General features: G+C 35.5%; 2 protein-coding genes across 2 annotated transcripts in view; both read left to right on the top strand.

The window, feature by feature from the left end:
- The first annotated feature begins 6,533 nt into the window (after positions 1 to 6,533).
- On the top strand, positions 6,534 to 6,917 carry LOC124363609 (RNA-binding protein 25-like). The gene has a single exon (XM_046818864.1). It carries the CDS (start codon positions 6,534 to 6,536, stop codon positions 6,915 to 6,917), a length of 384 nt encoding a protein of 127 aa, XP_046674820.1.
- A 191-nt stretch (positions 6,918 to 7,108) lies between these two features.
- The window catches only part of LOC124363607 (serine/threonine-protein kinase Doa), a 33,458-nt gene continuing 14,890 nt past the window's right edge, over positions 7,109 to 25,676 (top strand). Inside the window, exons 1-3 of the mRNA XM_046818863.1 lie at positions 7,109 to 7,450; positions 9,870 to 10,928; positions 25,414 to 25,492. Coding sequence (XP_046674819.1) covers positions 7,109 to 7,450; positions 9,870 to 10,928; positions 25,414 to 25,492 — 1,480 coding nt within the window. The remainder of the gene's footprint in view (positions 7,451 to 9,869; positions 10,929 to 25,413; positions 25,493 to 25,676) is intronic.

The following is a 25,676-nucleotide window of genomic DNA, read 5'->3' as shown; positions in this document are numbered from 1 at the left end:
CAGAACACGTCCGGTTTATCTCTCCTCTCTCGTGTTTCTAAGTCCGAAATCTAAATATACTAGTCGGATATCGTCTTGACCTTCACGCGATACTAATTTTAGTCCTAAAGTTTGGCTTAAGGTGCGTAATGAATCATAACGGGGACCAGTAGACGATCTTGTAGTATCTGTTTTAATGTTCTGCAAGTTTTACTTAATTAAGATAGGTGTACATAACCAGTTTTAAATAATATAATTTTTTGTCCATTACGCCTCAAGAAACTCAACTTTAATTTCTCCTTTTTAGTTGCACTGACAGCAGTAATCTGAATGGACTAGATTAGAACTGCGTGGTATTTGGGGCGTTAGTGATACGCGCCCTGTGCCTCCTCACGTTACCGCCACAACAATACAATAGAGTACTGTTAGTGACTATAGTTACACTTGTAACTAATATATTTGTGAATAAAAGTTTGTGCTCGTGATGGGGGAAAAAGGGAAATTTGATTCTTTACTTGGGTTAAACATTTCTTTTACGATATACTATAATATTTTAATATGGCTTAATGAATCCTTAAGGTAGTGCTGAGTACAGAGAATGTGAAGGAACCCCAAGTGAAGGCCGAGATGTGAACAGGTGGTGGGCGACCTTAACACGGGTCCTTACCGCGCAGTATTGAGGACTGAGGTAGTGCGCTCGCGCTCCTCGCCTCGACATGCCTTCTGCGTCGTAAGTCACTCTCACCTTCGTATCTCTTATGCGATATTAGTAGTGTTTAAAATAAAACCATATGGGACTTCAAGATACATTCAAGTTAACTCATACAGTTTATTAATAAAAACCGAAATCTATCGATTGTTTTTTTTTTTTTTTTTTTTTTAAAAAAAAACGCGGTTTTTTTTTAATAATTTGGGGCTTCATATACGTAGTATATTTCACAGATAGCATTGGATGTGATTCATAGAAACTGAACTTGTAGCAGAAAATTGCCCCACACGTTTTTATATCTGTGTATGATACGGAACTTTGGTTATGACCAAATAATAATGTTCGTGGATATATACATTCTCACTGTTCAAGTTTATAACTTATCTTCAACATCCAGACAGTAATGGTGCAGTTATTGTATCTTGTACTGTACAGAATGAACTGTAAACATCTGGCTCGCAGCAGGTAGTTAACTACGGGGTTTTCACTGGTTAGCGTCCTTCAGTTAACGTAGTGAGAGTTGTATCTTCCAACATTTGTTAGCAGTCGCGCAGTCAACTGTATTATTGTAATGATTTATTAGTTAGCAGTCTTTGTTACAGAGGACGTTCTTTTAGTAAAGACTTACTTAGTCACTAATGTGTTCTGTTTAAATGTTTACTCAACTTCCTTCAAAGATTCAAAGATTGTTTGACGGAGGTATTTGTTAATTTTGTCATATTTTGAAACAAATAATCGTGAATCCCATTTGTCAAGCAACCATTGATGGACCGAGAGGACAAGGGAATACGCTAAGCAACATTGGCCGATCGAGAGGCCAAGGGAATCTGTCAAGCAACAACCATTGGTCAATCCAGAGGCCACAGGGGATCTCTAACAAGCGACCACTTATTGGTTGCGGCCGAAAATAGTTTTTATTTTTATGCTAAAACTGTTTTGATTCGAAGAATCACGTATACTACTATAAAGCTAAAATTGGCGTTCAATTTTCGTACTTCGTGCAGTTGTGTTTTTGTGACATAAACTTGCAGTAATAGCAATGGCTAGATTGAATTCTGTTCTCTCATTTACTGAGTTGTTTTTATTAAGATAAAAACATTCTGGTGCAAATGCTGAGCGTTGTTATATGTAAAGAACTAATAATCGGATGACATCTAGTGTGGTACCCACATTGTGCCGTGTTTTATCGACTTGAATGGTTTTAACACCAATTTAAAATATATTCACTGTGTTTAGCAGTACTGAAAATTGTAAAATTTCTTCGTCTATGCCAATGAAACTTGAATTGGAATTGATGCGAAATTGCAGATAATGTACCGGTCATACGGTTTGTTTGTTTACGTTTCAGTATCGATTTGGTTGTCGGTGATCTCACTTTGTATTATTAAATTACAATACTGTTTCACGTTGTGTTAGTAATGATTACAAAATGCTACAACGGAAAATCTGTAGACAGTTTTGGAGACCTACAGTAAAGACTCAGGAACATACGATGCAGGTTATCTAGGAATGTGTGGTACAATAGAGACGCATGGTAGTGAGTATACCTCCACCCCAAATCGTTCTGAAAACTCCGAAACCGTCATAACTCTAAATATAACGCTTTGAGTGTACAGTTACAGTAGTGGAGATGTGTCTGAACTGTTTATATCGGGTTTGTTCTGTACATTTTACCTGTTCGGTTGGATACATCGCCAGTAACCTAGGGAGTATTCAACGGTTTGAGTGTACAGTTACAGTTACAGTAGCGGAGATGTGTCTGAACTGTTTATATCGGGTTTGTTCTGTACATTTTACCTGTTCGGTTGGATACATCGCCAGTAACCTAGGGAGTATTCAACGGTTTGAGTGTACAGTTACAGTAGCGGAGATGTGTCTGAACTGTTTATATCGGGTTTGTTCTGTACATTTTACCTGTTCGGTTGGATACATCGCCAGTAACCTAGGGAGTATTCAACGGTTTGAGTGTACAGTTACAGTAGCGGAGATGTGTCTGAACTGTTTATATCGGGTTTGTTCTGTACATTTTACCTGTTCGGTTGGATACATCGCCAGTAACCTAGGGAGTATTCAACGGTTTGAGTGTACAGTTACAGTAGCGGAGATGTGTCTGAACTGTTTATATCGGGTTTGTTCTGTACATTTTACCTGTTCGGTTGGATACATCGCCAGTAACCTAGGGAGTATTCAACGGTTTGAGTGTACAGTTACAGTAGCGGAGATGTGTCTGAAAACTGTTTATATCGGGTTTGTTCTGTACATTTTACCTGTTCGGTTGGATACATCGCCAGTAACCTAGGGAGTATTCAACGGTTTGTCTATAAATAATGAAAATATGTAACATTCACCGTGATTAGTAAAGAAATTTACGATTCGACGGGCAGTTTTATCTCTGCGGTGTTGGTTCAAGGAAGTAATTTAGTAGCATTGCGATTTGTATTCTTGGAATATTACTCACCTCCCCGCTGGCGATCCGTAGTTTCAGTTACAAACTATATTACCTTGTATACCTTTAGGATTAAAAGCACTCCTACCAAGTATAGCGTATTATCACCAGAAGATAGTCCTATAATTGGGCTAATTCCACTTGAAGGGATGGGATGAGTTTCAGATTATCATCATTGTAACAGCGTTTGTTCTGTTATTATACCCTGATATATTCTGTTTGCTTTCGTTAATGTAGCTAAGAATGTTGAACAATTATACTAAATAAAAAAGCCAAATGGAAAACATTGACTTATCATCTGTCTGGCATTTTCTCATGTACATATTCAGCACACTCTACGTGGGTATCACGTACGCAAATAGTACGTATTTGTCATATCCAGAGTTGTATAAAGTTGAAGAAAATGTATGTACTACAAAGAACTTACAAGATCGGACTAAACAACTATCAGTACAAGAATTTCTTTGTACTTTTTTAATCCATATGAAAAAAAATAATGTATGCAGGCATAGGCGTATCCAGAGGGGTTTAGGGTTGTAACCCCCCCCCCCCTATTGATACAAATATTCAAAGTATGTTTTAACTTGCTTTGAACTGAAAGTATCCTCGTAGTCGAACAATGTGTAATAGTTCAGTTTTGTTTTAATTTGTTTTGTAATTTCTAATTACTCGTGTGACAATAATACAGACCTCACTTCCCGCGCTTCGGGCGAGGGAGACAGCGAGCAGTGGCCATGAACGCTTAACGGTCATCTCTTTGAACGACCAATTAGTGACAGTCTTTACGTAGTTCCCATAGCTTTTATGTTGGCACTAGTCATGTATTAGTGACTTGTGTTATTAATGAATACCGATAGTGGTAGTATTGTGTGCATGCGTGTGTGTGTGTGTGTGTGTGTGTGTGTGTGTGTACGTAAGTTATATATGTATGTGTGCGCGCGCGCGCGCACACACACACACACACACACACACACACACACACACACACACACACGCACGCACACACACACACACACTGCAAATATATAATTTTATGTCAATAAATATTTATATTCCACTATTTTTTTAGAGATGATGTAGTTTGAAGTTAAAACACATTTAAATGTACAATACATATTATTTAAGTAATACAAATACTCGGCCATATTTTCAAGTAATATATATGTAAAATATATGTATCCTGAACGCCCATATTAGAATGTATAAATTATAGGTAAAAGGTGGATGATATGTCTTTTAATTCTTAAGATATATAGCCATTTTCCCGAGTCTCTGTTATTCTCATTAATACAGCGTAATTTTCTTAAAATTATTTTGTGTTATCGGCCGGTCTCCAAAAGGGTAAATTTTCGCTTATGCTATAGCCGTTGTTGTAAAGCATTAAATCAGAATAATAATAATATTAATGCTCTCAGATGTCCGTCAAACTTACGAATTTTGAATATTATTAGCATTTAACATTTTCCGAGTGGGGTTTGGGAGTGCTCTCGTATTTTGTAATGATACGCCCCCTCTATTAGGTCATCCTAGATACGTCTATGTATGCAGGGGACTGTAAAACATCTTACCATGTAAAATAAAGCGGCAGGAGATTGTCAGATGTCAAGGTTAACGGAATAGATCAGGGGCGATTCCAATCTGCTAATATCGTTACCCCACAGTACATACGTACCACCCACCTTCACATGACTATTGAACATCCACAGGGCGGGCGTAGCATACTAGATACTCATATGTCGTTGGCAATAAAAAGTTTGAGCCTGGTTATTGAAAAATTGTTTTCTGTCGGATATTTTGTATGAGAAAATGCGACTAGGTATTTCCTTGTGGTATTCTTGTGAAATAGAATGTAGAACATATCCAGCGTTATCTGGACCTTTTCCGTCGACCACCACTTCCTGTTGTTGTGCGGCGTGTCTGTCGTTGATGGGCTGTGTCAGTGGTCGCGCTCTCCTCGTCTCCCCTGCCTTCTCCTGGTCAGCCATGAGATCCTACGGTTTATTATTATTCTAGTTCTCTTCAGCAGGCTGCATGTTTCACACACTAATTATCCACTTTTCTTTGTTTGGTAACGACATCGACGTTGCACTTGCAAATGTGTTAAAATTAAAACTGTGGCTTGTCGTAATTTTTAATTTGATTTATCCGTTATTCAGTACAGTATGTATTTCAGAGATATTTCTCGTTTTGCGCTGAATGGTATTTTGCATCCTCCCTGTATTGCATAATATCATAGAGTAAGAACGGCATTTCATGGAATCATGCTTATTTAATTAAATTAGGTAGAAGAGTCTTAAAATAGTTACTATAAAACAGATTGTAAATGTAATGCGGTTTATGAGCATAGGGCATTTTTAAGTATTTTCAAACGTGCATTCAGATATCTTGTAAAAATGTTAAAACTATAACGTTGCAAACATAATAGAAGGGTTTATTATTTTGAAGTTGCGTTCATTTTTTATTTGATAAGATATGGGTGAGTATATTCGTTTAATAATCTGCTTCACACAAGTGATTTTAGGTGTCAAACCGAGCGTTTTAGGAAGTATACTCATTAGTATGTTTTTTGACTTATAGAAAGTAATGTACTGTAGTGAACTTGTGATGTAAATTTATTTACATTTTTTTTTTAATTTTAACAACAGATTTTGCATTAGTAAACTCTTAAACATAATTTGAAATATAAATTATTCATATATTAATAGCATACCTAATATTATACAACGGTTTTATTTCTTGTGATCCTAAAACAAATAATCAAGACAAATCATAGAGGGTACGTAGGTGTCAAAAAATTCGGTTTACCACGTTTTTAGTGCCTTGTGAAGTTTATTAAAACTTGTCCAAGACATCTTACTGACTAGTTATCGTGCATTAAGAACTTGTAATATAACCCCGGAAGCAGTAACTCGGCCAGTCGGCCACTATTGTTGTAGAATGCCGTAAAACATCCGCGTGAACATCAACGTGTACGTTGCAATGCCCTTGTCTTTTTGCCAAAGTTTCCATTACTCGGAGTTTGGCACAGGCTCAGCGAAATTGTATAAATAAGTCAATCGACCAAGGTTCGTCCGACAGGTGTTATAAAAAAATTGGTCGTTTATAAATTTAGCAACACGTACTTCATGAGTAGCTGTTATTAATTACACATTAAAAATGCCACATATTTACATTAACGTACTAGTAAACCAGTAAGGTAACATGAAGAATTAAGCTTAATTTATATACCATCAGTAAAGAACTGGAGTTATGACTAGTCATTTCCTAACTGTTACTCTTCACCAATCTTAAATCTATTCTAATGATCTACGCGATCTATTCTGTCCGTCAAGAGAAGTGGACGCTGTATTTGACAGCATTAGAATGAGTTTTGTTTGTTGCAGTAATTCGTTGACTCAGATGTTAGAGGTGCACGAGTACGGGATCAACTCTGTTTCCCTCCCAACTTGTAGCAGTATTCTGACGCCCAGCGGACGCTGTGTTTGTTGCAGCAATGAGAGGGCTCAGAGGTCACGGATGCACGAGCGCGGGACCAGCGCCGAGAGACGTTACAAGCGCAGCCACCGTCGCTCTCCCACGTCCAGTAATCACAGACGCCACCACACCAGCGCCGCCAAATACCGGGAGCGTGAAAGGGAGCGCGACAGGGAGCGTGAGCAGGAGCAGCGAGATCGAGATAGGGAGCGAGAGCGGGAGCGTCACCACCACAAGCGACGGGAGGCGGAGGCCGCCAGACGGCGCAGTTACTCGTCCAGTCAGGTGAGTACTCCCCTTGTCCACTAGCCCTATAATGTACCACACTAGTCGGGGTGTTCTCAGCTGTTCGACCGGACACGGTGCGCGAGTCGCGGCGCGCTGCTGGAGAGTTATTTCGGTAGGCGCACGTCTATTTCCGTTCGCATCGTCATAGCGCGCACCAGCACTACTGTAACAGTTATCGATGCCCCTGGCCCGTGCTATGGTGGGCAGCGTCGATGGAGGAGGAGATGTTCCTCGGGCAGCGAGGACCCGACGAGGAATGCCTGATCCTGTACGAGCCGGTGCCGGTGTTCACGCAGCCACGGAGACGGCCGCGGCCTCCCCCTGACGCTCAGGAGCAGCCGGCGGCGGTGTACAGGAGGCGACACTCGGCCGCTGCCGCCCCTCAGCACACCCCCAGAGTCCGCCGCCGATATCCCCAGCCTCCGGCCACGGCCCCCGCCCCCGACTGTTGGGATCTGGGGCAACTGAGTCTCGACCCACACCGGCAGCAGGTGGCCCTGGTGGAGTCGTGCTGGTGGCCTGTTCCTTCCCCTTCTGTGACACCCGCACAACTCGTACGTATCAACACAGTCAGAACCATCTGGCGATAACAGTACAATGTTTGTAAACATTTGAAAACTGCTGATCACGAAGTAACAAGTTATTCACACATTGTCTAAACAATTATGAGTTGGTAACTGAAAAGTAACTTATTGGCTGCAAAGTTTTTTTTATTGAAAGGCACCATTCTTATCGGCTGCCACAGTTTGTCTCGCCTTGTAAAACAGCTCCGCTTCATTCAGTAATTGATAAGAGTGTCTATCTGTTGTTGTTGAGGCATACTTATTAGATGTCAGGCGGTGACTCACAGGAGGAGGTCTGTGTTTTAAACTCAATAGATCAAGCTATGTTTTTTGTACAACTTTTGTTTAACAAAACGTAATAAATTTATCATTTGACAAAGTTTTCTGTTCAATGGTATTCTGTAATATTGTGCTTCCAATTGTTATAAAAGTTTATCATTACTAATTTATTAAATGAATAATATTTGGTGGATGGCACATGTATATTATAATTAGCCAGTGCATGCATTAGATAGTAAAATTAGCCTTTTGTAAATAACCGCAGCAGAGGTGTTTCGATAGTTCCTCAGTAGAGAGAGAAGGAACGTGACCAAGACGATGGTAGTGTTTACCGCACGTGGCCGTTGCCCTACGCTACCCTCCACGGCGGGCCAAAAATAGACTGGCTTTCATTATTTCCAAGCTTTTCCATCACTCCGTGTTGTTTTCGGTGTGATGGAGTCTATATTAGGTCACATTCAGTTCTAATTATCGAGACGCCTTTGCTGAGTCTGCCTGCGATGATGATGACTTGCGTATCTGTGCTTTAACTATCTACTGGGTACTGTGGCACTGTGCACCAAAGTTATCATTACAGTGGGGTTATCGGTTTACTTGTAACAACATTAATACAATAATATAAGTGAGCATGTAGTACAATATATCAGCCCTAGAAAAACCTGTGATGTAGTTGGTAATGGTCGATGTCGAACAATATGCATGATTAACAAGTTTGACGAGAGAAGCCTCATATTTGTTTTGCAAATAAAAGAAGAGTGTATTTTTTTAATATCTTTATTAAAGTTTATGTTGAAAATTAACATGTATACGACTGAGATTAAAGTAGTAAATGTAGTATTAATAGATGTATATATCTCCAATATATGTTTAAATTAAAAAGATGAATGTCTGACTTCATAATAAACGCAATGAATGAAAGTGTATGTTTGGAATATCAATTTGATTAGAGTGGTTTTCAGTAGGGTGAATGGCAATTGCGGCTTGAGGTCCGTATAAAAATAAACAATAAACATTAATACAGTTATGCTTACATATTGCATTGAACTCCTCTTTTGGTACCATGTCTTTAGAATCAGGAAAATACATAATGTTATACATCATGTAATTTGATTGCCTGTTTGATTAACTGCAACAGTAAAACAAAATTGTTAGTCAGAAGCATATACAAGTAAAATAAGTTAACAAAAAGAATGTTGAAGTGTGAAGAGTTAAGGTCGTATAAATCGGGTCATGTCAGCCTGCAAGTTTATCATAGAGATTACACAGCCTGATGTTAAACTTATAATAGTAGTGTAACATGCCAGTTCTGTGGTCGGTGAATATCTACATTAAACGAGGTGTTCTTTCTACTAACTATATTATTATCAATTTGTGAATGCACTATTTACAGTTTTTATAATAAATATAAATACTGTACAAATTAAATTTGGAAGATGTTGTAACTTGATTCTCTATAAACATTGTGCTATTGGCTAAAGTAATGTTTTAACACAAATAATGTATACTAGATTAACTGTTTCCAGAGGTATTTATCTGTAAGATGGCGTTATATTGCAATCAACATTCCTACAGAAAACACGTTTATTCAATCAAGGTCCAAAGGAGAAAATAGGAACTCAAAAGAAGGAAGGACTAAACGAAAGACGAAAGAAAGTAATAGGCAGAATAAGAGGAACGTTATTTCGTGGGAAGCTAATGTAGAGCGATGTGGTGACGAGGATTGGCGAAATTGCGTTACTGAACAACTCAACTCAATGTCGTTAGCTTGTGACCTGCTGCCAAAAATAACTATCAAAGTGTACATTCACGCTTTTACTTAAATGTAGCTGAAAGTTTTCAACATTAGAGTATAATTTATACATATTAGTCTTCGGTTGGTTCAACTAAATTATCTACATTAGTACAGTATTCTTCTATTATTACTACAACTTTCGTGCCGCTTCTACATGGGTATTCTTAATAATTGGACATTAAAACTACATAACACCTTACATGCTTTACAAAGGAAATGAGAATGTGGGGGCAATCTTAAAGTCAAGGGTTTTAGGTAAAAGGAAAGGTCGGAAACAAATACGTGACGACACGACAAGTCCAACTATTGGATGTCTTTGCGTAACTGGTTTGTTGTTAGAGCTCGGCACTGGCAGCTGAGAGTATTAATAGCACAGTATTTGGCAGCGGAGGGCTCGGTATCTTTAGTAGCGGTCTCGACGGCGTAGTTGTCACACGTAGTGACTGTGGTAGTGACTGTGATGGGGAGCCGCAACAACAACTCGCTGACGAGCCGAAGGGCCCGATACGCCCGTTCTTCGACCGTCAGTGTGACTCAGCTGCTACAGGACTCGTGCTCCAGTCTGCTGAACCGCATCACCAGTCGCGTCCGCGGGCCGTCGGCGGCCACCGACGCCGCCAAACCGACACAGGGCACTCGCGTCCGCGACCGCGAGAACATAGAGCCGCCCCCACGCAGGCTGCACCGCAACGCAACGCCGATAAGGCTGCAGAAACCTACAACAATGGCGAGACCAACGCACCGGTCGCCCGTCCGAGGTTCGAGGACACCACGAGATCTCGCCTGGAGGAGAAGTACGCCGACTCCACCAGATCACGGTTAGAAGACAAGTACTCGGCAGCGCTAGAGAGGTACTCGCGGAGAAACAGACGCGAGGAGAAGGAGCAGTCGGGAGGGCATTCGTTGACGAAAAGTGCGACCACACACTCGATCTTGTTGTCGGAAAAGGCTTACCCGTACGTGTCGGCCACGTCAACTTCCGTGGTCCGCGAGAAGACACCGTATCGTGCCGATCGACATCGCCGCCACACGGAGACTCGACAACACAAGATACGGCCGCTGCGGGCGGGCGGACTCACGGGAGAGCTGAACGACTCGCGGCTGACACTGGTACCCGTGGACCAGAACACGGAAGCCGGCGGCAGGGGCGGTGGGGGCGGTGGTGAGGAGGGCTCGCCTGAGAACGATCGGCAGGCACGCCGCAAGGAGATACAGAGCTTGATACTCAAATACACGGGGCTAGAGGATAGTGCTGAGGAGCAGACCAGCGCCCTCGCCAGATGTCAGCAGAAGTACTCTAACTACCTGACCCATTCAGCCACCAAACACCATGTACCTACCACCACTGTACCAGCACCGGCCCCCGCCACCATCGCCCCCCTCCCAGCCCTTTCACTTGTAAGTCATATATACTCGTACATATCCAAATTGAATAATCAAGTATCTTGTCCAAATCATATCTTCATTTAGTTTACAGATCCCCTCCTGTGCACTCCAAATTGTTACCTATTTCTTGTTCAATCAAATAAAAAGATTTACAATTATATATATATATATATATATATATATATATATATATATATATATATATATATATATATATATAAAAGTGGATAATATAAGTGACAGCTAAGTTTTATTCTGAGCTCTCTCTCTCTCTCTCTCTGCAGTATACAAGGATGCTGAAAAGTGTCAGAACAATTACTATTTTTAAAACTCCAACAAGTACACTATTTTACTGCTGATATCTACTTTTTGAAGGTTCCTTATTGGCAAATGAGTCAGTTAGTCATCATTTCAATTAAACTGACAATGTACTAGCATGCTTAACATATTTCTAAACAAGGAGACCTGATGTTTTTTTCCTTAATTCGCTGAACTTTAGAGTGAGAAGTAATGTATATGATATTAAGTCCTTTTTCAGAATGAAACCGTAAATAATACATTTTTTTATCTATGCAGTAGGTAATAAACAAATTTGAGAAATTTTTAATTATACGTAAATAATGTTTGAAAGAGTTTTTAACATTTGAGGGGGGGACCATGCTTACGAAAAGTTTTACAGTAAGGAAAAATATAAATCTGTGTTAGCCATTTTGTGTCAAATCTCTTCTGGTTTTAGAAAACCTAAAACATTTACACCTACATGAAAACGTATTAAAGCTTATTAACAAAGAGCTGGTATGTGTTTAGTGATAATAGATTTAGTAGTATAATTGTATATATATATATTATATATATATATATATATATATATATATATATAAAGATAAAGTATATTGCTTATTTTCTTTGTCAGATTGAAATGCACTACATAGTAGAGACATAAATGTTATAATTCGATTCTGAAAAATGATTTATAATTTTTTTTTTTTTTTTTTTTCGAATCGATATATTTTATACCAAAATTTCGTGCAACTGGAGTATAAGATGATTTGAAAACTTTTTACTACAGAAAATTATTTACCACATGCTATGATTGCTTGAAAATGAGCCTTTTGTAAGGATTTCATAAACATTTCATGTAAATAAACAATTACACTGATGATTAACTCTTATTGGAGCAAACTGTGTTTCTTTCTGATACCAAACACAGTTTTTCCATTCAGTAGGGGTTATGTTAGTTGACAAAAAATTATGTATTTAGGAATCATTGGGTTGATTGGCACTAGTTGTGAAGTTAACTGATGTAGCATGTTGTTATTTTGTTTCTTGTGCTCATTATATTGGATCTAAAGATAAAAATATTTAGTTTAGAACCTACTAAGTCCATTATTACCAAAATCATCTGAAATATATATGTGTATATACAAAATATGCACACAATATGCACCTGAGGCATGCTAGTTTGCGTGTTGAAGTGCATATTATTAAGAACCTGACAGTTCCTTCTTAAAATCTAGTTGTCTGTCTGTTTAAGTGATAAATCTTGATAGCAAGTTTCTAGAGACTTGAAAACTTGCTCGTATATAGATTCCTTTTCATTTGTGGTCCGAAGGTTTGTTTACCGTTTGTTAGTTAGGCTCTTTTTTGTAGTTTATTAGCTCCTACGCATGTTTTAGCCACCAGTTTTTAAATGGAAAAGCAAATTTTATGTTTTACTTATCCATTGTTCTTATTGTATCGAGGCATTAAAATAACAATGCAATTTGAACTGTGGTCATATGTAAGATTTTTAATTGCTCCACATGAATTGTCTCCCAGAGGAGGTGAGGAATTGCCGATGTTGTTAATGAGTTGTGTTCTAGTACTTAGGCTGATGTCCAGAGCTTTATTTTATGGAGTATACAATTACAAAGTTTTTACACTGTTCTCATACTTTTCAGCATCTCTGTGTATAGACATCCTTAATAAGTTGTACAAAGGATAATAAATGGAACAAATGAATAGTAAATATTGTCAACAGAAGGGGAGCTGTATACATTACTTCATTTTGTCACTTTCTTTGGATTATTGACTTATACATTAATATTTTTCAATTGAACCTGTCTTAAAAAAGGTGTTTTACTTCTTATAACATATTTTTACATACATGTAAACTGCAAACATATTACATTCAGCAAATAATAGTTAATTCCTGAGCGTTGGATAGGACAATATTTCTTGGAATCTAAATTAGTAAGGCATCAGAGTGATTGCATGGCTTTGCTTTTTGGGAATTTGTGGTATTCAAACTTTAATTTAATTATTATTTTAATAATGTTATCAGTTAAAGAACATTTGACATATCAAATAATTGATAATATACATTATAATAAAAATTAGAAACAATACTACTTTTCCTAAATTAAAGAGTAATGTGCATATCAATTATTACGATTCTTTTGGTGTTCACAACAAAGAAGAGAATATTATATAAGATTAAAATTCATGCAATGGTATTCTTATATCCTGTCTGGATTATTGAGGTTAGCACTTGATTAGTTATACAATTTTCTTTTCTATTGCTTCCTTATTCCTCAAATAACTGTTCCCAAACCTCATACAGACCTTACTAAAGGTACCAGAATACAATTTTCTGGTGCCTACAGAAACAAAATGGTGCATGAAAGAAATGTAGTTAATTTAAAGTATTGCAGTTTTAGGGCGTTAAAATAAACTTGGATTTTATTAATTAATGACTGTAACAAATTTAAATTGTTAACAACTAATTGAAATAGAACAATGAATTAAACTTTGTTAATAAAACCAATTTATCTAACTGAAATCTCCCCCGAGCGACACACTTAAAATATTGCCGAACAAAAAAAACTCAAAAATCATTCAAAATCTGTTAAGGTACCCAAATAAATTCCTCTAGGATTTTGTGTTTTAAATCTTCATCATTATTGAAAATGTGGATTGAAACTTTCTTTTAAGTATACCCATGAGATAATGTTGGAGTTAAAATCAAGAAATCCCAACAGCCAGGTCATAAAATTGCTTCTTCTCTCAATCCAACACCTATAAGATTACTATCTAGTAGCAATAATGATGATACAACTTTATTGTTGTGAATTTAAATTTACATTACGTTTCAAAAGTACTTCAAAACTGACTGTTTAGATAATATCGTATGGTGCTGTGTTGCACCAAAGAAAATAACAAAAATCAATTTCTGGACTAAAAAAGAATAATATTGTGCCTCTTTATTTCAAACTGGTTCACACCGGTTTGTAGTTATTATACCGTTTTAAATGTCTGTCGTACTATAGTATGGACAACTGCTCATTCAGTTACTTCTTTTGATATAAGAAGCTTTGCTCAAGAATGAGTGGGTTCCAGATATAATAAACACAATCATGCTCATTACTAATAACACCATTACATAAAATTGTGCTTAAAATGTGAAAGTCATTGATGTGGAAAAAGAATTTCACACTTCCGCCCGGATCATCTTCAAATAAACTATGAACTAAGATGTCTTTTAAAAATTTAAGTTTGTTTCTCTTAACAATTCTCTGTACTGATGATTTTGGAATTACTGTTAAGTAATATTCAGTCCTTTGTATACAACAGTTTTCTCTTTCCTCGTCTGAAGTTTCAGATTATTTTTTTTTTCATTACATTTTCCTTTTCAAAAAACAATTTATTACATTTGTTGATTTGGTTGGAGGTTAACTAACTGGGAAGACAGCTGAAATTGTCCAATTAATTCCGCAATGCTATCTAAAGAAATAGTTAAAAACCATGTTGTAATTAATAGTACTGTAGAAGTGTACTCAAAAGAATTATTGTAAGATTGTCCATTTCGGTGTAATCATTTATCTTTTAAATCAGGCATATGTTAGATTTATCCAGCATTCAAAAATGATAAGTATTGTGTAGGAACTTCCATTTTGCTACAAAAATATAAGCAGTGAAAACTTTCACAGAGAATATATAGCAATTAATGGTATGCAGTTAAAAAACGTTCAATGTCTCAAAATAATATTAATAATCAGTGGTGGAATGATCAAGCAATAGAAAATTGAAAGCAAATACCCTTTCATGCGACATTGTTCAAAACAGTAAATGAAGATATCACATGTGCCGCATCAATTTTTCAGAACTTATTGCTGCACAGACTATTTCTGTTCTAAAAACTATCTATTCAGAAAAATTGAACAAAAAATCGATACTTGAAAACAACTCTTTGTCAAATTAGGTTTTAGTCTACATATAAGTTAATATAGATGTTAAAATGTTGTATATAAATACATTCATTGAATATTCAATAAATGCTATACTTTATTGCTCTATAGCTGTTTAATTTTTACCCTATGAACATAAAACATTTTTACAACAAACTTCACGCCAACAGAATCTTGTTCTCTAGGTTTGATTTTCAACTGTAGTATTTTCCTGTCTGATATCGCAGAGTAAACAGCTTAATCAAGAAAATCTTTTAAATTTTAATATTGTTTCTATGTATTATGTGAATCAATAAATAAATAAATGTATGTTTACATGACAAATTGCCAAATAATTAAAGCAAGCTACCTTCGTATACAATACAATTAATTATACATAAGTTTGATTTAAAGATACTATATTCTACTATAGAAATCTAAAATATTATAGAATCTGTGCATGAGTTTGAGTGTGTGTGTGTGTGTTTAACTTCACATGCAATCCACTTTAATTCCTCCAATAAAATCATTTTTATCATTACATAAGTTTTCAAGAAGTGTGAGTTTCATTTTGTTATAATTTATTTTCAAAATGGACCAGTTGGCTTTTGCTTTAAACCAAACCATTTATTTTAGCATAACTTAGTGGAAGCAGTTTGAAATGTTTTTTTTTTTTCAACAAAATTAATAAATTTGTTTCTTTTTGGTCTGTACTGTTTTGTCTGTCTTGTCTTAAAAGAAATACAGTATTAATTTAAACCAATTATTTTGAACAGCCTACTTGATATAAATTAAAATTGGGTGGGGGTAAGAGTAAAATTCTTAAAAATGATAGCAGTGGAAGTTAACTTTTGTTATCATCTTTTTTGTGCTAAATAATTTTTTAAGGGCTGGACTATAAATAAAGCAAACAATTTTTTGTGGATGAAATTTTATTCATTTTAGGCTTACACTAGGCTCAAAGAACATAATAGAGTAAATTATGCTTTCTAAATTCCTACATGTCATTTTTATAATTTGCATGCAGGTGTGTGATTTCTCTTTATCTGGATTTATTTATATTGAATCGTTAAAAGATACTAGTTTTTTTTTTTTTACCAAAAGACTTCAAGATGGTTGTTTTTGTATAATTCTTATTTTTTTCAACCAAATTGTATGTAATACTGGAATCATGTTATTTTATAAATATTAAATTAGGTATGTTTGATTCTAATACTCGGTACCACAATTCTCGATACCACGGCACTTTTCACTCGATTCCCGGTACTGATATTTTCAGTAAATGAATAAAATCAATAGCAGTGCTTCAATACATTTGGAAAGCTACGATTACACAATACCATCGCTAGTGATGTGTCAAATGATTTGGATATATGGAATTCACTGAATCTCTAAATAAGTAAACGAAAACTTATCAGCAGTGAGTAAATTACTGAATGTTAGTTTCGTAATCTCTGTCTGCAAAAACATGCATAGATAAAGTTATCACTGTATTTTTTTATATGATCCCTGTTAATATTTTATATGCTAGAAATCTTGCATGGTCACAAGTCTGCTGTGTCTAGTCGCAAGCAACAGCTGATTGACAGTATGCACATTACTGGTTGTTAAAACATGTACTTTCTGTAAGAAAAATTGTACGTTTATAATCAATTACCCTATGTTTTGTCTCATGGGTTCAAATTTTTGCCTGGCCACACGTTCTGGTCAGATATGCTTAAATGGTACCTAACAAAACAAAACTATGTAGTACATTACATTGTTAGTTACTATGATTAAAGAGAGCAGAAAGCCAGATTTTAATATAAGAGTTAAGATAGGATAGGAAGAGCAAGTAACCACTCTTCCTCTTCTATTTCATAGAACGTGTTTTTTTAATATCACTATGATTGAGAAGAGAAATATCCTTCTAGTCTGGTAAAGTTAAACCTGCTTATCTAGTCCTTTTTGAATTATTTAGTTTTTATACAGGAATTTGTAACGAATTCAAAACCGAGAATCAAGACGATAATTTTAGTGTTAGAATTGAATCTGATTTTTAATTGTGCCATCCTTTAAATATAATACAAAAACCAGTTTATGTTAATGCATTTAAACTTGCTATTACCACAGCAAGTATAGGCTAGACCAACACAAAGTTTTGAAGTATTTATAACAATTCTTTAAAAAAGTACCAAACTAACATATCAATAAAAATTATTAAATATAAAAAATGCATAGCTGGAGACATTATTGCTAAGTTCTAGTATTTTCTTATAAAATAACAAAAATTCTATTAAATTTCTGCATGTGACCGAAATAAATTGATGACTAAAGTGAGTTGTATGTGACAGAAGTAAACTGTTTGTTACCAAGTGATGGTTTCCCCAATTCTTTATTAGTTATAAAACAATGTAACTGGTTAATTAATTTTGCGATATATATATATATATATATATATATATATATATATATATATAAAACACTTATTACCACTCTACTGAAAATAAATATTTTAGATAACAGTTGTATATATGTAAATTAGTTTATAAAAGCCGAATCTTTTCCCAGTACTGACCAATGTGATGAAAGTCTATTGCATTATTAGTTTTGCATTTACAATCAGCTGGTGTTATCAGTGTAAATTATGTTGTAACTTGTTACTGAAATAATAGTTTAAAATTCACAGTAAGAAGATGACTGTGGAAAGATTTGCTTATAGAGGTCAATCATTGTGTTCCATTTGGGACTAAAATAAATTCAAATATTCTGAAACATTCATATCAGTCACTCTGGTTCGTGGTTGGTTATATGTGAGAAGTAAATGTAATAGAAGTGAAGTTGAGCAGAGTAAATAATAATAAAATATACTGCAATGTTTTTTTTTTTACCTGCATAAATTTTCCAGGAATAAGTATTTAATCGAATATAAAATACCATTCCTAAGTACAATATAATTCTTAATGAAATGCCAGGAAGTGTTGAAAGATGCTCCCTCATCTACAATAACGTGATTTTCAAATACGATTTCAAGTGTCAATGACAAACCTAAATTAACTATTAAAAGATCATCTTATACCACGTTAATATAGTAATTAAATCACTGTATTTTAAAATACTTTGTATATATGTTGTGTAGCCTTTACATATTGATTAGATTTATATATCTTCATAGATCATTAACGAGTGATTGGGGGAGAAAATAGTACCTTTGATTTTTTATTATGCTTTAATAAGCAGATATGTGCACTATAATGCTTCTAGCATGAACATATATACTTAGGGGCTGTCCCTAAATTACGTAACATACAAGGTTTGGGGGAGGGGATTTTTGGCAGCGTATGTCACCAGTACAGGGGTGGATGGAGAGTGGATTCGACGCAGCATTGCAAAACTATTAATTGCTTGAATTCGTTCATAAAATTTGCCAGGTTGTTTACAAAGATTTTAAAATCAGTATTATAGTTTTCTCCCATGAAAGCAAACTGAAAGATGTCCAAATGCCTCCTTAAATAGTAAAGCGTTTTTTTTTTTTTTTTTTTATCTCATTGTGTTTACCGTTTTACAACAAATATGAGATTTTAATGTTTGGGCTAAACGTTGACAGTGTTTTATAAAACTGTAGAGAAACTGCTTCCCTCACTCACGCGCTCGGTTCTAAGACCAATACTGCACAGACCAAAAAACTGTGAACAAAAGTCAACAGCAGAACAGCATGGCTATCAGGACCTATGTTATGTTATGTTGTTGTTTTTTAATTGTAATTATTGTATTATATTGAAAATAAAGAGTACCTAATTGGATTTGATTTGTTGCATGCAAAACTAAGAGAAATTTTCATGCTGAGAGACATGGTATCAAGGGGAGAGGTGGAATTTCACCAAGCAACGCGTAATTTGGAAGCTAAAATTCCATGTATCGTTTGAGTTGTATTGTAGCAAAACGTTGGTGCCCCATGTGTTTATTGATCGAATATGAACCAGAACTTGAGAAGATTAAAATTTGGTTTTTCTAGTTAATTCCTAACACATTATGTTCGACACAGATAAATTTATTGTGGAAGTGAAACAAATTCAGCTCTGTTAAAATGTCAGCTGTAAGAAATATAGTAATAAAAATAAAAAGACAGATGTTAGGATGGAGTTATGAAGATAAAAACTTCAACACGTTGTGCAGACAACTCGCCAAATGCAATATACCAACTCAAAACGATTTCTTCCTCATCCATTTTGAAACTGACTTGAAGTAAAATGGATGAGTGTTCCTTCTGGTAGAGGCAGAATCACGAGTTTTCAGTCCGTATAGTATTGCCTTAAAAAAGTAAAAAGTAGACAGGGAAAAGCTACTTTAATTGTTGATTTTAGATTACGAAAATGCATATTACGAGGAGAAACAGAAAACAGTTCAAAACTATGCCAGTTTTATATTAATAAATTACTTTTTGATCTGGAATTTAAAAATGTCATTATTACATCACAATCGTTTTGTATACATTGGGGGAGGGGGTGTTGGTGGCAACATTAAGTATTTATTGAGGGGGTGTATGTGTTATCGTTACAAGTCCATTAGAATGGGTGGAGGAGGAATTACGCGTTACGTAATTAAGGGACTGCACCCTTAGCTTATAGTAAAATAACAGACTATAATAGTTATGAGCTTATATTGTAATTTTAAAGTAACTTTAGTTGTCCCATTTCGTGATAGATGTACTTATTCAATTAGTTTATAAAAATAAAAGTTAGTTTTAAATTTATTTCTAAATGCTGTTTAAAAATGGCTATAATAAGAAAGCATATTTAACACACTTAAAAACAAACTAACTATACAAGTCAGTACACCCCAACATTTAAAAATGGCTATAATAAGAAAGCATAGTTAACACACTTTAAAACAAACTAACTATACAAGTCAGTACACCCCAACATTTAAAAATGGCTATAATAAGAAAACATAGTTAACACACTTAAAAACAAACTAACTATACAAGTCAGTACACCCCAACATTTAAAAATGGCTATAATAAGAAAACATATTTAACACACTTAAAAACAAACTAACTATACAAGTCAGTACACCCCAACATTTAAAAATGGCTATAATAAGAAAACATAGTTAACACACTTAAAAACAAACTAACTATACAAGTCAGTACACCCCAACATTTAAAAATGGCTATAATAAGAAAACATAGTTAACACACTTAAAAACAAACTAACTATACAAGTCAGTACACCCCAACATTTAAAAATGGCTATAATAAGAAAACATAGTTAACACACTTAAAAACAAACTAACTATACAAGTCAGTACACCCCAACATTTAAAAATGGCTATAATAAGAAAGCATAGTTAACACACTTTAAAACAAACTAACTATACAAGTCAGTACACCCCAACAGGAACTATCATGTATGGAATTAGTATTTCTCAACCAAAAAAGGTTTTCAGATACAATTTTTATGACTCTCAATATTCTTTTGAGCCATTGTATTAGATGGTCATACAAGTTAATAATGAACAACTTTCTCACAAAAAGTTAGTCTGAAAATATGGAGCACGATATCAAGCACTCTGATGACGGGACTTGAGATTACCAAGCAATGCAATCTGTAATGCAAACAACTGAGGGTTAACACATTGGCTGCTACAGAATTTGTATAAAACTTTTTAAGGAGCTGAAAATGTATTATTTAAAAATCTTAGTGTGTTGACCTTTGAAATGAAAAATACAATGATAAAACAAATTCAACAGTTAATCATTGTTTATGACGTCATAATTTTTAGGAGGAATTCTTGCACTCAGCACTAGTAAAAGGAATTCATAAACTAGTGAACTTTTTATGACTAAAATGTACCTTTAGTTGTTGTTGGTTGAAACATGATGTTGGAGTACTGTTGTAAAGGTTCTAGGTCGTAACCATTGACGTCATAATGCTGTGCCGAAATTCCAGCACCTGAGCGAGCCCAAAATGCTGTTCCGTCTCTCATAGTAGTGATATTTTTAAGAATAAGTCATATTTAGATTATGTACTCTTTAAACCAGTGGTATGAAGAAATTGTCAAATATTTATATTTACAAACCGTAAAGACCTCCCTTTTTATGGCCTTTATTCTTGAAGTTCTGCGTGGTGCTTGTCGAAGCAACTCAAAGCACACAATGGCGATTCCCTGTCACATTGTGCGCATGCATATACAATCATTTTCCTCTTTCCTTCTTTCAGGCATTGACAACATCTTTTACCCAGAAGTCGGCCTTGTTAGTCAAGTGCAAGTGTCTTTGAAAGCATATGCAGAAGGTTGTGTAAAGGCCGCAATGGAGGAATTCCCTGTTGGGTGGCAACAATGCTTCGATGAGCGGAAGTCTTACAGTTGCATTGTGTTGTCATTATTTGCAACATTATAGAGCTTTAGAGAATTTACCATTAACATCTGAAGTAGGTGAATAAAAATCATACCAACATATTAATATGTGATCACTGGGGTAGTAGAAAAGCAACTGATCACTCCTATCTACCCCTTTCGTGTTGGCATTGCATTGTACAATAACCAAGCGCTTCTCTCTCTGCACATTACGATGATTGGTCAGTTGGACCATGTTGTGTCATGTTCTGTTGAGATATATGACACGTCTCTCTTGTAAGGTCAACATCATCGTCCAAATTAAAACTTTCTTCCCCACTCAGTTCATAATCACTGTTATCACTTGATTCAGAATTACTGTCACTATGGTTTGGAACGACATTGTCTGTAGATGTTGTAGCAGCCATACTTGTATGTCTTTCAACTAAATATAATTCACTTTATACACTACAAGCGCGCACGTACACACACACACACACACACACAAGTAGTCAACACAACACACGAACATGGCAGGACACCGAAAGGTGCCAACCAGGAACTGACGGCACATAAGAGTGAGGTAATGGTTAGTACACAATGCTACAGACCGCTAAACGTTTCACAAGCAATGGTAGCTGGTGGCTGATGCAATAGTTGTATGCGGGCATAAGCGCAGTAAGTCTTACTCGCAGCACCTACGTTACAGTTTGGACGGTAGGATTTCCTGCTCACCGCAATCATTGTGATAAACAATGAGGCTGTCTGAAGAGAGGTACATAACGATCACAATATCTGACCCCGACATTACGACACATACATTCCGCTTTTACACTTGAAAAATTCTTTGGAAATGAGAGGAAGATTCAGAAACTTGTCATCATATTTTATTCTACTTGTAACATTCTGAATGATTTCTTTGCTGATGATGTGAACCAAGGTTCCAAAAGTAGGCGATGTCTGCTTAGCCAGTCAACTTCATCATTTACCTTCAGGTGAAAAAAGAGGTTAAATTTCAAACCTTAAAACGTAGTGTTATACCTTTTTGTTACGAATAACAATAGCAAATGTCAAAAATTCTATTACCTTGTTGCGTTAAAAATACCGTTATGTTTGCTTTTTTGTAATTCAAGTGGAGGCCATTTGAGAAAACCCCTTTGTATAACATTAGTGTCACTCATAGCATTCAGTAGCTCTTTAACTCTTCAACAAGAGACCGATCTTCTACTAACCACGGGAGTTATTCAGCATACAGTCATTGGCATGAGTCATCCATCCATCATTGTTATTTATCTCATATTTTTTTTAAATACATTAAAAATAACTTTTCACTCATTAAAAATTTTAAATAACTAATAATATTAGGTTAGACTTGAAAAGTCCATTCAACTAGGACACTGCTATTTTGCAGTTTTACATTAAACATTATTTAGATGCATAGTACAGTTTTTATTGACAAAACTGTGATATTTTAACTTTGCAATGAACAGTAAACCTAATCCATTCCAAATGGTAGTGAACGTTGTGTTTGGTAATTTTTCTATAACAACCAAATGGTATCTAGATAAATCATCAATTTATCAAAAAACCAACAGAATAAAACAACAAAACAATGTAATAACGATAAAATAATATGTCATCAATCCTAGTTAAACATGTAACTGCTTGAATGCCATCAGTAGATTGCAGAGAAATAATTAGCAAAAATGTAGTGTTTTATGGAAGGGTTAATGTCTGAAACAAGGGTTATAGGTGTCATCGGTATGGCTAATACAATTATATTGTAGTTGATGTTGGTTGGAAGAATAGTTGTATCGATGAATAACGAATAATCCCACCATTTGATACAGATACTACTAGGTGCTTACCACCCAAATAAGATTTATTTGGGGGGGGGGGGGGGGAGAGAAATGCTCGACCGTTCATTTCAAACATCTGGAGTTTTCAAACACCTTGGACAGGAGGTTATAGACTGTATATCGCACCAACCATCACTCTCAATTAACTGGAACTGTATTGTTTGCTTATTGATGAATAGTCTCGGGACAAATTTTGCTCTTCTTCGTATCTGCAGTTTTTAAATTAAAATTTCTTGAATTGAGCCAAATGAGTTATGGTTCTGCTTAGCCATTCATCACAAGGAGCGTTAACTCTGATAAGTATGTCTGATAAGTATGTCATTGGTTATGTTAATGAGCAGTCTAAACCATAGTGACTTATAATAATAATAATGTAATCTGTTCTTTGAACCTCTTATTCCATTTATGACGGTGCATTTGACTCAGAAATGAATCTCCAAAAGCTTTACTTGATTTCACAAAAACTACACACTTTCCACGTCAGGAATACTCTTGATAATTAGTAGTGATGCTAATCGATCCTCTGCTCACTATTCCATTGGTATGAATAAAAATAGCCCTGAAACTATAACCTTTGCTTGCTTAAGAACTTGATCACTTTGGAAGTGTGTTTCCTCATAAAACTACTTCAGTTAGGAACGGGTATAAGTAACTTGAGCCAAATCAGGACTTTAGTTACTTTATAAGAGGGATGATCACAGATGTCCTTGTTTAATCGTCTTAAACCGGCATTTTAGTTCTTCCATAGTCGAACAAAGGAAGAAATAAACAGAATTTTCTCATGGGTGATTTTCATTTTTAGATTTAAAATTTTTTTCAAGTTTGTCTTTGTATGCTCATACCCAAAAATTTACATTTTATGCATTAAAACGAATTACTAAAGATGTAACACATAAAGGAAACTATATTTTAATTGCAGTGGTATTTTCTAACTGTAGCTTCTATACTGAAATTGGTTGGTGATAAAATCTATTCCACAAGAATCTCATTCATGCACTCTTCTTGGAGAGTTGTAAGAGGTCTAACCAAAAAGTAGAAATTCACCATAATATTGTCCGTGCACGGTGCATTCCTTGCTATTTGAAGATCAACGTATAATATCATTTCACTTAGATCCAAATTTCATTCTAGTTGCCGAAACTCTGTTTAACGGTTTTATTTTTCTTACAAGTGACAGTAAATTGCAGATTATTCAATAACTTAAAATTCACAGAAAAAACATCTTTTTTCACATGTTATTAAACATAAAATACATTTCAGATTTTGTTTATAATTCAGGAATTTGCTTTTGGAAAGAATAGTTTTGAAGCTTAAATTTAGTTTGTATTTGCTGTATTTGTTGAGTAACTTCACTGAATATAATATTAAAACTTATTTATTGAAAAAGTGCATTTCAAGAACAAATTCCTAATTATTTTTTTTCATTTAGTGAACATTTTGATTTTTTACATTGAATTTTTATTTGTAAATTTTTTTATTGGAACGAAATGTATTCCGTATATTGGTATGTGTATTTCTTAATGTACATTAGTACATTTTTGGATGTTATGCCCGGGCTTTAATACTCATGAAGGACGTCGAAAGGCAACTTAAGTTTGTCAATGGAAACTGGAAACGGTCATATTGTAAATACGTATGTTTGCTGTGAAGAGTAGTTAACAAGTACTCATGTGTGTGCTTTAATGAACGGCTGAGAACGCTTCTAGTTGTGGTACATGTTTTCACTGACTCATTACTTATTGTGACTTATTGTATTGTTCTTTATTTGCCTGCAAAGTTGCCCTAAAGTTTGTACTTTTAATGTTGGTGATATGTTTTATGACCCATAGAACGAAAATTTTTCGTGTTATACATTTTGTTAACACGGCAATCCATTTTGCCCTCTCCTCTGTCTATGATTATGGGACGCCCACATCTGGGTCGGTTGTATTGGCTGCTGTAAACCCGCCATGGTGATTCTACTCATGCTACTCCCGCTGGTGCTACTCGTGGTGGTATGGTGGTGAATTGGTGGGTGACCCGACTGATGTGTGGTGTGGCGTGTCCGCTCGGCTCGGCTCGGCTTGGCTGCGCTCGGCCCGGCTCGTTGGTCTCATCTTCCATTCACCCAAGCAGAGCTCTCGAGCACCTTCCATTGAGGACGACGAAGATGGCCATCTGATATACCACCATGGCGACATTCTTCAAGACAGATGTTCGTGAATAACCTTGTAGTAAAGTACTATAATCTGTCCCATGCTTCGTTCTATTGCAGCTCTTATACAGGTTAGGCCATGGGGGGAAGTTTCAAAAATGGAATATTTTCATAACATTCGGTCTTGAACCGAGTAGAGAATCTACAGGTCGTTTGAAGACTGTAGGTGTATTAATATTCCAGT

The sequence above is a fragment of the Homalodisca vitripennis genome, chromosome 5 (genome assembly GCF_021130785.1).
Source record: "Homalodisca vitripennis isolate AUS2020 chromosome 5, UT_GWSS_2.1, whole genome shotgun sequence".
Lineage (NCBI taxonomy): Eukaryota > Metazoa > Arthropoda > Insecta > Hemiptera > Cicadellidae > Homalodisca > Homalodisca vitripennis.
The sequence above is the reverse complement of the archived record's forward strand: the minus strand, read 5'-3'. Positions and strand labels throughout refer to the sequence as shown.

Bases quoted from the DNA above. Each gene is read 5' to 3' on its own strand.
- LOC124363609 (XM_046818864.1), top strand. From the start codon at position 6,534: ATGTTAGAGGTGCACGAGTACGGGATCAACTCTGTTTCCCTCCCAACT.